This window comes from Taudactylus pleione, unplaced genomic scaffold, assembly GCF_031769625.1.
Source record: "Taudactylus pleione unplaced genomic scaffold, aTauple2 ptg000296l, whole genome shotgun sequence".
NCBI lineage: Eukaryota > Metazoa > Chordata > Amphibia > Anura > Myobatrachidae > Taudactylus > Taudactylus pleione.
Window position 1 is genome coordinate 9388565 of NW_028284698.1, and position 13338 is coordinate 9401902.

General features: G+C 44.9%; 1 protein-coding gene across 1 annotated transcript in view; it reads left to right on the forward strand.

Moving 5' to 3' along the window:
• Positions 1-13338, forward strand: part of TRPC5 (transient receptor potential cation channel subfamily C member 5) — a 276431-nt gene that overhangs the window by 212815 nt on the left and 50278 nt on the right. The window contains exon 6 of the mRNA XM_088482912.1: positions 9696-9891. Within this exon, the coding sequence (XP_088339038.1) occupies positions 9696-9891 (196 nt within the window). The remainder of the gene's footprint in view (positions 1-9695; positions 9892-13338) is intronic.

Here is a 13338-nt window from a genome sequence, read left to right on the forward strand (position 1 = left end):
ACAACGGTTTCTATATGTGCCTCCCACTTTTTAAGGGGCCAAAAGTAATGGGACTATCAACTCAAAAGCTATTTCATGGATAAGTGTGGGCTATTCCCTTGTTATTTCATTATCAATTAAGCAAGTAAAAGGTCTGGAGTTGATTCTAGGTGTGACATTTGCATTTGGAATCAGTTGCTGTCGACTCTCAATATGAGATCCAAAGAGCTGTCACCATCAGTGAAGCAAGCCATCATTAGGCTGAAAAATCAAAACAAACCCATCAGAGAGATAGCAAAAACATTAGGTGTGGCCAAATCAACTGTTTGGCACATTCTTAAAATGAAAGAACGCACCGGAGAGCTCAGCAACACCAAAAGACCCAGAAGACCACGGAAAACAACTGTGGTGGATGACAGAAGAATTATTTCCCTGGTGAAGAAAAACCCCTTCACAACTGTTGGCCAAATCAAGAACACTCTCCAGGAGGTAGGTGTATATGTGTCAAAGTCAACAATCAAGAGAAGACTTCACAAGAGTGGATATAGAGGGTTCACCACAAGATGTAAACCATTGGTGAGCCACAAAAACAGGAAGACCAGATTAGAGTTTGCCAAACAACATCTAAGAAAGCCATTACAGTTCTGGAACAACATCCTATGGACAGATGAGACAAAGGGCCTGATTCAGAGCCGGACGCTCTGACCAGAGCGCTCGCTCTGAATCAGGGCCCTCCTCCATGAAAATGGAGCGGCCTCCTGGCCGCTTGCATAGCTGTGGGTGACCACCCACAGCATATGCGAGCGGCCAAAAAGATGGTCGCAATGGTCTTGACCATCGCGACCATCGGACTTGCGACGGAGACCCTGCGGTAGGGCTCCCAGCCACAAGCCCTGGAGCTCAGAGCCAAAATCACTCCCACTGACATCACTAGTGATGTCAGTGGGGCCGGCTTCAGACGGTAGGCGTTCCCATGGGAACGCCTCCGTCTGGCAGGCACGCCCCCGGCACGCCCACCAAAGGGGGCGTGCTGTCAATCAGCATCGACAACACGCCCCCTTTAGTGTGAGACCCAGAGCGACAGCTTGGCTGTCGCAGTCTGGGTCTCGCGCATGCGCATGACGGAGCTCCCTCCGTCGTGAGCATGCGCAGTGGGGAACATCGACCCACTTGCGAGCGTACTGCCGCTCGCGAGTGGGTCTGAATGACCCCCAAAGATCAACTTGTACCAGAGTGATGGGAATAGAAGAGTATGGAGAAAGAAAGGAACTGCTCATGATCCAAAACATACCACCTCGGTGGTATTGTCATGGCGTGGGCATGTATGACTGCCAATGGAACTGGTTCCCTTGTATTTATTGATGATGTGACTGCTGACAAAAGCAGCAGAATTAATTCTGAAGTGTTTTGGGCAATATTATATGCTCATATTCAGTCAAATGTTTCAGAACTCATTGGACGGCGCTTCACAGTGCAGATGGACAATGACTCAAAGCATACTGCAAAAGCAACCAAAGAGTTTTTAAGGCTAAAAAGTGGAATGTTATGCAATGGCCAAGTCATTCCCCTGACCTGAATCCGATTGCGCATGCATTTCACTTGATGAAGACAAAGCTGAAGGGAAAATGCCCAAAGAACAAGCAGGAACTGAAAACATTTGCAGTAGAGGCCTGGCAGAGCATCAACAGGGATGAAACCCAGCATCTGGTGATGTCTATGCATTCCAGACTTCTGGCTGTAATTGCCTGCAAAGAATTTGCAACAAAGTATTAAAAAGTGAAAGTTAGATTTAGGATTGTTTAGTTTGTCCCATTACTTTTGGCCCCTTAAAAAGTGTGAGTAGGGTGTGAGACACTCGGACCCATCTCCATGTGTGCCTCCCCAGCCATTGACCTCACCGCACGTCACTGAGTAATAGTACGATTTAATGGATGTTTGATGGCTATGCAGGTTCTAGTTTTCCAAAGACAAGACATGGAGGCTAGCAATCTGCCAGCTTTATTCCCCAATGATAATATTTATGTTTAGAAATCTTCAGGGAAAGTTTAGCTTGTGTCAGTAGAAAATTCTCTAAAAGTTGCCGAGCCTGGTGATAGGATGCCAGTGTGGCATCATCAGGTTCGGAGGAATGTTCTTGTATAGCACTTTTGAAGGCTGGAAGGTGTCTTATAAGGCCCTTGAAATGTATCAAGTTGCTCAACATTTAAACTCCTCAGTGTGCCAGCAGAGCATTGCACACAAGGTTACCATTCGCTGTTCATGTCTCATCCTCATGCAGTGCTTTAATTTATCTTTCTTTTAAAGGGGTGGGCATGTTTTCCACTCTAGCGAGATGTCTACAATACATGATTGCTCACCGGCTCCTGTGGTTATGAGCTTTAGAAAATAAATTCTGTGCATTGCCCATAGATAATGGCTGAGGTGTCATTTCTATTAACACTGTAGCAGTTTGTCAGCCAAATGAGGATGCTATGAGCAGTTTAGATACAATAAATCACCAACTGTCTATAAAGCTTTGCTAAACCGCTTGCATAGTACTGTATGCTGTTTGCAGAAGTGATGTTACACAATTGTGAAACCCAGGACATGTATGGCAGTGAATAAATATGCAATGTATAGACCCCCATGATATAAAACTAAAATTAAAAAATATATATTTCACTTGTCATTTCACTGTTTTAATTTAGTGCTCAGATGTGTCATAATTATATTTTATTACTATTGCTTACTTATCCTCTTTACAGTGTTTCTCAACTCCAGTCCTCACTCACAGAGACTGGTCAGACCCTTGGGGGGGGGGTGCAACTTTGGTTAGTAGCTACATCCCATTGGGTGCTCTCTACAGCTGCTAAGTGGCAGCATACACTGAGGGGGGCCAGGCCGCACAATCTTAGGGGTGTTGTTACGTCTCCCTAGAACATGGATGGGGAACCTCAGGCCCGGGGGCCGTATAAGGCCCGCGGAATCATTTGGTCTGGCCCCCTGTGTTTTTTTTCTGCTAGCCTCATCTGACTAGCAGGGTGCCTAGATTGGCACCCTGCAGCCAGAATCTATGCAGGAGTGCTGCCTGTAGCATCCTTAGGATGCTTCAGATGGTCACACCACTGCCCTTACAGCTCCCCGCAGCATCCTCAGGATGCCTTGGGCATTGCTGTAATCAACAGCGATTGTGGCCCCACCACCTTGTGACATCACACGGAGGGGGCAAGGTCTGAAGCAGGCCTGCAAATACTGTTATATATCTCAAAATGGCCCTCGGCAGAAAAAGGTTCCCCACCCTTGCCCTAGAAGGTGATTTGTAATGTCTCCCCTCCTCGTGGCTCCACTGCTCAGGCACTCCACATGGCTCATGTTTTGAGAATTTTTGGAAAAAGTTATGACATTCACTCAACAGACAAGTACAGGGGCAAATGTAGGATTTTTGTGGTGGGTTTCCACATACTGTATATATATATATATATATATATATATATACACGCATATCTATCTATCTATATACACATAAATATATACATGCACACACATATAGATATGCACACACACATACAGATAGACAGACCGACCGACATACATACATACATACATACATACCCATATATACACACACATATGTCACACATGCATTACAAACAAACTTACCTTGCAGATCTGATTAGGACTTTCAGACAGGCACCATGTAATTAGGCCCCTCCCCCTCTTGGCAAAATGCGGTCAATCAGGAGGGAGTGGGGGACAAATGGGGATGGGGACAAATGATGCAATTCTAATGGAATTGCATCATATTGGCTCCGCCTCCTCCCTATTGACACACGAAAAGTGGCATTTTACTGTGAGGGGCGGGGCTTAAGAACATGGTGCCTGGTATCGTTCAATCGTTTAAAAATAGTTTGCAAATTGTGCAGTAATTGTTTCTAACGATGTACGATGCGCGCTCCCGCTGGTCGTTTGATCGTCTCCTCCATCGACTGAACATGCAGGTCAATTTCACTTGATTGCTTACAAATCGTTTACACATCGTTTACACATCATTCACACTGAACGATCAAACGATGAACCACTATCTGCCCACTATAGCTGAAAGCTCTCAATCACAGATTGAAACAACATAGTTTATCGTTAGATCTTTTGCAAATAGTTCAGAGTGGAAGATCAAATTTCAAGGGAAACTTCAAGGCAAAATCGTTAAGAGGTTGGACAGGGAGTAGATCGTCTACTGGAAGTGCCCCATTAAGGAGAGCTTCTCTATTGGAAAATGGAGGTATTAACTGTTAGCTTTAATTGGTGGACATTCAAAAGACCCATATTAAGACAATAGAATGTTTTTCATTGAAAATTATAAATATGCTAGACTAAAGAGGAGGCTACTTCTTGATCTGTGTTGGGTGGAAAACCCCAAGTGGTTGCATAAGAAAAGAAATGAAACCCCAACCTTGAAATTCATTGAAGCTGCGTGACTGACAGTTAATAACATGTAATACAGTAGCTTGATCCACCATAGTCTCTGAAAAGGGAGCAAAAGGCAAGAGGGAGGAAGTAGTAAGGGTGATAATTGTGTGGTGCGCATACAGATCAGAGTTTCCTTGGTGGGGAAGTATTCTTTCAGCAAGATGTAGTTAAGTGACCGGCGGCCGCAAGGATGACAGGCATTGAGATACCGACGCCTGTCATAATCCCAATGCCGGAATCCAGGAAGACGCGGTACCGAACGAGGTAAGTCTGAACACCCATTCTCTTAGCCGCAGGGGGCGGGAGGGTGAGGTTAGGGGGCTCCCGTGGGGACTTAGGGTTAGGCACCCCCCCAGGAGGGTTAGGGTTAGGCTAGGGCAGGCATGGCAATCTCAAAATACCAACCGGGCCGAGTATTCGAGGTCTAAGAGTGTATGGGCTGCAAAGAAAAAGTCTTATATGCAATTTTGAAAGGTTTATTATAAATAAAAACCAATGCAGTGCCCCCTGTAGTAGTGCCCCTTATGCAATTACCCTCTGTATTAGAGCCCCTATTGCAATGCCCCCTGAATTTGTGGCCATTATCCAATGCCCCTTATGCAGTGCCCTAGTAGTGCCCATTATGCTGTGCCCCAATAATGCCCCTTTATGTAGAGCCCCCATTAAAGCCCCTTTATGCAGAGCCACCAGTAGTGCCCCTTTATGCAAAGCCCCCAGTAATGCCCATTTATGCAGAGCCCCCAGTAATGCTCCTTATGTTGTGCCCCCAGTAATGCCCCTTTATGCAGAGCTCCCAGTAGTGTCCCTTTATGCAGAGGCCCCAGTAATGCCCCTTATGTTGTGCCACCAGTAATGCCCCTTTATGCAGAGCCCCCAGTAATGCCCCTTTATGCAGAGGCCCCGTAGTGCCCCTTTATGCAGAGCCCCCAGTAATGCCCCTAATGCTGTGCCCCCTCTCAGTATAGAACAGGCTCCACTCACCTGTCTGTGCAGTACTTACCTTACTTCACGATGGCCGCTGGGCACCCGCTCCAGTCCACGCCGTCATCACCTCTGCTGTCCCACGTTGACGCTGCTGCTGACTGGATCTAATTAGATCCAGAGCGGCAGGTGCTGGCTCCGCTCATCGCGGGTGACGTCATGGAGGGTTAGGATTAGGGGGGAAGAGGGGAGGGTTAGCATTACTTACCTCCGCTGTTGGGATTTCCTCCTTTTGGCCCCATGTTGCTCCAAGCTGCCGGCTTTACAATCCCATTCCCTTTCAGCAACAACTCTTTACTAAAGCCACACCCCAGCAGAGGGGCAAGGATTCTCCAGACACAGAGAGATGCGACAGTCCAGATGCAATCTAACAACAATATTTATTCCACAATCTGGTGTAATAACTGGAATGTTCTCACATAGGGGTCTATTTACTAAGCCTTGGATAGAGATAAAGTGAACAGAGCTAAAGTACCAGCCAATCAGCTCCTAACTGCCATGTCACAGGCTGCATTTAAAACATGACGACAGTTAGGAGCTGGTTGGTTGGAACCTTATCTCCATTCACTTTATCGTCATCCAAGGCTTAGCAAATAGACCCCCAGTGTTTAGTATCACTAGTGAATCAGCTCTCCCTCTGAACTTGGGTAAAGTCAGGTATGATAACAATTGCTGGTTCCCTGCAGTAAGTGTAAGTGACTCGGGATCAGGGCATATCTATAATGGGTGTGCAGTGCACACGGGTCCCTGGGTCCAGGGGGGTCCACACTACACACCCTCCACCCATTATAGTCTTTATACTTACCCATGCTTGCCGACATTCTGGCTGCCCCTTCCAGGAGGGAGCAGCCAGATCTTCATAGCAGGGGGCGTGGCCAGCATATGCATGCATGGTCAGACATCTTACCCGGCATTTGTGGGCGGAGAAGGGCCACACAATCGCTTCATTTTGGCCCCGCCACTGCTACACAATGCCGAGATGACCAGCATTGTAAAGCAGGAGTTGGGGCCAAAATGATGCGTGAAACGTGTCATCGTCCACCTCCGCTGCGAGGGTTTCCTTTGTAACCGCGGGGGGGTGGGGCGGGTCGATGGCGTGCCTGCTTTTCTAGGTGGCCAGTAGCGGCACTCGATTTTTGGGTGGATAGGCAAGTATGTACTTACCCCTCTGATGTCTCTGAGCCGGCGCTGCAGAGCAATAAAAATCACTTGGAAAATGGCCATTTTCCCGGTGACTCATGGAGACGGCAGAGATAGGAGGGGGCCCGCACTGAGTCTGTACTTGGGCCCCCTCCTCTCTTAAAACGCCCCTACTCTGAATGCAGGATTGTTTGCAGCCCAGTCTGTGTTTTCTTTATGCTGTTTCCTCAAACTCCTTTCTCTATTCACTGATCTCTTCTTTTTTCTTACTCTCAGTGGCTGTATGTAATCCCACTGTCAAGTCCTGGAGCTGTCTTTCTCTCTCTCACCTTGATGTGCAGATCACCCAGCACCTCCTTCTCCAGCTCTGCCTCATCTGTAACAGTCACTAATACCCCTTTCACACTGTCATCAAGTAACCCGGGTTATTGCACAAGAAAGCGCAGCAACCCCAGTTACTGTGCAGAGTGAAAGGGCCCAGTTGAAATATCCCGGGTTGAGCGACCCAGTATTTCAACCTGGGTAACCAGCAGAGTTGAACACGAGTTCATCCAGGGTCATGGTGCGGTGTGAACCTCTCTGGTACTGTCACTTCAGGTTGTGCATGTGCCCTAGATGAGCCTGGTGAATTGTGTGGCAGTAGTTCATTATGGCTGCAGCGGCCTGAGCAGCGACTGGTAAACCAATGTATTGGTACCCACCAGTCGCGGGATACCTCAAGAAGGGTTAAATGGGCTCCTGATCTGCAGCACAACAACATCCAGAAGCACAATTATGATGAGAGTAGTGAAAGGTTGTGCTGAGCCGCTCAGACTGTCATTGTCAATACTCATTCTAGAAGTCAGACAGTCCTGAGTCAGTGGCACATACCACAGTCTCTTCTTTGCTACCTTGCTGATCATTAACCCTTGTGTTATCAGTCCTTCAATCACTACTATTGCAGCAGTAATTTGATATAATATATTTGTTTATTATTTTGCAGCTAAAGTCATCCAGAAACTGCTTTTGCTCATTTGACTTGGCTGCCTCATTTGTGCAGATCTTTTCACTTGGGAAATGATTAGTTGCATGAAGAAGCTTCTATTCTATGAACAGGGGAGGGGCTAAGGACTGGAGTGTTCATCTGTACAGACACAAGCTGGTTCCTGCCAAATGATGTTCTCGCCTATTGATGGCTATGAAATAATGTGATGAAGGATGTCTCCACAGACCTTTGTCAGTGTAGCTAGCAGTTTCTAAGGAGAAGGCGTCCTGGCTGACAAGTGAACTTTGTTTCTAAATCTAAAAGCAAAGTGAGCAGATACACAACACAAAATATCAACCTCTTGCAATGTTTCTCCAGGGATGTCTAAGTGAAAATGGCAGACCACTCACCCGTGATAAGCAGGATGCTGAGCTCACAGTTTTACTTTATTCACAGCTCAGCAGTATACATGGTACGTCCAAGATGGCTTGTTTATGACAGTGGCTGAAGGGCAATGTGATACAAATCATGAGAGAGAGAGGGAGAGAGGTCACAGGGGCTCTGCACTCACCATAATAACTAACAATAATAATATACAGTGGGGTTTTGTTTCATGAATCGATCAATGCATTTAAGCCTGAAGCCCCCGTCAAGGGACCCCGCTTAACTGCAAGTCCCTGCTCTATTGCTCAGAATTATAACATGGAAATAGCTATCACATTGGTGTTAAACTTAAGGAATGTTATCTAGTTTAAAGCTCATCGCAACTTTGCTTTTAAAGGTGTGAGAGTCACCAAGCACACCTGTTGTAATTAAAGCACCTAAACAACTGACACAAGCTAGATTAACTAGGTTAAAAGAGGTGCATGAGAAATTATGATCACAAAAATGGTGAGTGCTGTGGATTAGTGCTTTGCATATATATATATATAATTATCCAGAGGACACTCACCAATTTTGCACATAAAAGATGGTCAAAGTTTGGTCACATAATGACTGCAATATTTCCGAAAGTCGACGTTTCAGTACACTGCATGACAAATACATGTACATCATGTCGGCAGCATTGCATGAACATCTTCCTGCTGCAATACTGCTGACACGATGCACATGTATTTGTCTTGAAAAATGTACATGAAGTGTAGCAAAATGTTGATTTTCTGTAATATTGGAGTCATTATATTTCTGCAGGTCTGCATGAGCCACAATTGTGTGAACACATCTCCACTGTACTCAGCCTGCATTTTACATGCCCCTTCTCTACCTCTCCAGTAATAGGGAGGCTCAAATACCAGATATGCTCTCTTTGTGGCCGTGTATACTGCAATTTTGCACAAATTACGCTATACCAATTAGAGTAAGTTTACCTTAGCATCAAGCTCTTAATGAGCTGATCCTCTATACACTTTACTTTCCTAAAATCTTTCCACATAGAGCACTGCCCAGCCTGTAAGGGGGACTCACTTTAGGTAGGTTACCATACTCTAAGCTGTCCGGAAGAAATATTAGTGGTGCATGTTAGAACTTGCAGTTTATATTTAGATAAGAAATGTTCTCACACTTTTAGTCCATCATAATTAGTTTGTACACCATAGCCCGCCAGGATTTCAGGCAAAGCTATTTGAATACCGATCCCATATAAACGTGTTTGATGAACAAAGTTTTTGCTATTATTGATTGAATGTTTTTCTGTTTTGTCTTTTTGTTTTTTTAAATGATGTCAAACACAATGCCTAAATCCAAACCATCTATTCAATGCAACCCATATCTCATAAGTTCTACTACTACAACTGGTCAAGCTCCAAAAAGTAATAAAATAATTTAATAATCATGTTTTAATATTTTTATCAAAAGATATTCACTATAAAGTAATTTTTGCAATAACCACAAGAATCCCTTTATGTAAGTGGAACAGTTTGATTGCACAAAAAAGTCAGGGTTCATGATTTATAAGTGGACCCTCACAATTAGGACAACATATTGAAGGAAGAAGTTATGGTCTTGGCAGATTGGCCAGAAATGTCCCTTTCTGTCATTAAGAACAAGTCAAATAGATAAAATTACTTTTTTGCCCTCTAAATTACGCCAATGGGTTTTTATTTCGAGGTGACCGTTTCATTCCTCTGTGACTTATTTGATGCTGTTATACATTAACTAATATACATGTTTTTTTCTTATATTACAGCCTTTTTGAGACCCTGCAATCCTTGTTCTGGTCAGTATTTGGTCTCCTGAACTTGTATGTCACCAACGTGAAAGCACGCCATGAGTTCACAGAATTTGTTGGGGCCACCATGTTCGGAACATACAATGTGATCTCCTTGGTTGTTCTACTTAACATGCTGATTGCCATGATGAACAACTCCTACCAGCTGATTGCTGTAAGTAATGATCTCATCTTCCTCTGTTCCTTTGTGCCTTCTAATTATGCGGGGTTATATATTACTAGGAGGCGCCATTAAAGTCATTAATGAGTCTGAGTCTGCAAACATTTATGTGGTGTGGTGCTTTGATTTTTTCATAGACTTATAAGATGGTATTGTAAATTGGAATGATGTTTATTGAGCAGGTTGGTTAGAGCATTTAGACCGTCGGCTTGCTGACTGCATCCCAGTTAGGGATCGGTATGAAATACCGCCGGACGCTGGAACACCGGCAGTGAAGATCCCAAAAGGTAAGTATTTTTTATATTTACTAACCTAACCCAACTCTAACCCCCCCAAGGGGTGCCTAACACTAACCTCCCCCCAAGTGCCTAACCCTAACCCCCCCTGTAAGTGCCTAAACCTACTCCCTCCTTCCCTGCAGCCTAAACCAAAGTCTCCCGGGGGGGTGCCTAACCCTAACCTCCCCCCGGGAGTGCCTAACCCTAAACCCCCTTCCCCTAGCCTAACCCTAAACCTAAGTCCCCCCCCCGGGAGCCCCTAACCTAACCCTACCCCCTTGTGGCTGTCTGCACTCGTCGCCCGGCTTACCTTCGATCGGTATGCCGGGCTCCCGGTGTAGGGAAAATTACAGGCATCAGGATCTCGATGCCTGTCATTAGACCCCTGCCGGGATTAGACAGTCGGGAAGCCGGTGGTCGGCATTTAGACCGTCGGCTTCCTGACTGCATCCCGGTTAGGGCTATTTATGACATTCATGACCACAGCTTCTATTATAGGCTATGATGAGACATGCATGCATTTTTTTTACTGGTTGTACCTTAAATGGGTTGAGTCACTCTGGGCAAAACATATTTTTTAGCTCCCCAGTGTAGTCCTGCAACCGCCACCATTGCCTATGCTGAGCCGCTGATCCCCCTAATATGACAGTAAAGAGAGCTGACAGCATGGGGTGCAGGAAACTAAAAATACCAGTGTTGAAGGTAAAAGTGGACAAATAGTTTTATATATTTAATAAGGGAATGAATACAAGACTTATTTCAGTAATGCTGCTCTTACTATTCAGTTAATGAAAAGATTTAAACATGTAAAATGTAATTTTGAATTTGGATTTAAAAGACTTGTCAATGATCACATTAGCTGAACATGTAGACACACTGGATAACAACATTCTACTGTCTCTCAGTGGGGTATTAGTAATAAACAGAAAGCCTGGAGCAGTTTAAATTAATGCTTTCATTTTAATCTTCATTTATCTCAAGTGAACCCTGACATTTCCAGATAAGAAAGCCAATAATGATGTCACCAACAAAAGTTATTCTGTCCGTTTCAAAACTGACATTTTAAATCTTTACGTTCACAGAATATTTTTGTTGAGATGTGGTCATACTTATAATAGGATCTTGGAATGGATGTCTGTATATGATTACAATGCTAGTGATGACTCATAGTACAACTGCTGTGCACTGCTAGTGTTGCTTGCGATCCCTTGCTGAAGTGGACATTGTTTGCTGTTTTTGGTTTATCTATAGCCATCCATAGGCAAACGCAGGGGGGGTTTCCGGTTGCCTGGAAACCCCCCCTCCCCAACCCAAATCATGACCACAATGGAAATAGTAATATAATAGAATATTACTAGTGCTGCATGTTCTACTCAGTATCACAAGTGAAATAATTAGCACCACCTGTGGATCTTTTAACATGTGTCAGCCAGTAATAAATACACCTATGCACCAACTAGGAGATCTGGAAAACATGCACTCTTAGGGGTTCACTGCTATAGACCATCTATAGACTTAATTATTAATACTGTATAATAATACACTATCCAGTGCATAATGAGAACAATATGTACATATATGTCCAGGTGCTAGGTTCTTCTGCTGCTCCCCCAGACACATGGACTTGCTCCTATGCTCTGTAATGGTGCCCACATCTGAAATAAAAACATTCAGCTCAGGCAGGATGGACCTACTGCTGCATTTAATGGATTACTGTGATCCCTGGTCCTGTATATGCTGGGATTATGACACACAATACACTTTGTATGACGCAAAGCTGGATAAGTGCTAAATATACCCTCTTCATGGACAGGCCACATTCACTCTAAAATCAAGATTTTGGAGCCCCCCCCTCAAGAAATCCTGTATTTGCCACTGTCATCTGTCTTCATGTTATGCATTGTCTATCTTTATCTGACTGTCCATTTATCTACATCGTTAATAAGGAGCTAACCCCAGAAAGTTATGTTTTTACAATATTAACTTTGGTAGTGGATTTTAGGATTTGAGTCACGGGTGTTTATGAAATGCAATGTATATGTAAACCTGATGGTGGAGTATAAGGGGGAGATGTACTAAGCTCTGGAAAGAGATTCATTGAAAAGTCAAACTACCAAGCATTCAGCTCCTAGATGTCATGTTACAGGCTGTGTTTGGAAAATGACAGGAGCTTATTGGTTGGTCATTTATCACTTTCCAGAGCTTAGTACATCTGCCCCTGAGTGTAAATATGCTTGTCTACAGGTTCATATTTTGTTTATAGTATAAGGTAGGTATAAGTCTACACTGATGATGATGATTATCACTGGCATGAATCCATGGGTACAGATAGAGGGCGGGTGCACAGAGAGATATGTACAAATATGCACATGGATGAATATACATTTAGTTCTCTGCATGTGATGTGGGAGCACATACTGTACACGCAATATCCATCCAACTCGGCATCCTATGTGAGCACAGCTCCTGAGTTGTTAGGATGGCAGGGATGGTAGGGGCAAGTTGTAATTAACTTAATTTATTATACTAATTGGCCATGTTACTTTTATGCTGTTGCTAGAATCTTCTTTCGATAGAGCTGACCTATTGCCCGTATTCCTTGTCTTGGCCATTACTTATATACTCAATGGCTCAACTTAACAGATGTGCAAAAATAAGAACCACATGGGTACATTTTATCTTGTAAGAATTAGTTTTATTTAAAAAAAAAAAAAAGTTACTATTTAGATAACAGAGGGCCTGATTCAGACCCGCTCGCGAGCGCTATGCGCTCGCAAGCGGGTCGATGGTGGCCCAGTGCGTATGCGCACGACGGAGCCGACTCCATCGTGCGCATGCGCGAGACCCGGATAGCGACGGGCAAACCGTCGCTCCAGGTCTCGTACCAAAGGGGGCGTGTTGTCGATGTTGAGTGACAGCACGCCCCCTTTGGTGGGCGGGCCAGGGGCGTGGCTGCCCAGACGGAGGCATTCCCATAGGAACGCCGACCGTCTGGGGCCGGCCCCACTGACACCACACCATGGGAACGCCGTCCGTCTGGGGCCGGCCCCACTGACACCACAAGTGATGTCAGTGGGAGTGCTTTCGGCACTGTTAGAGCCGAAAGCACTCTTGGGCTTGCGGCCACGAGACCCTACCACAAGGGTCTCGTCACGACCATCAT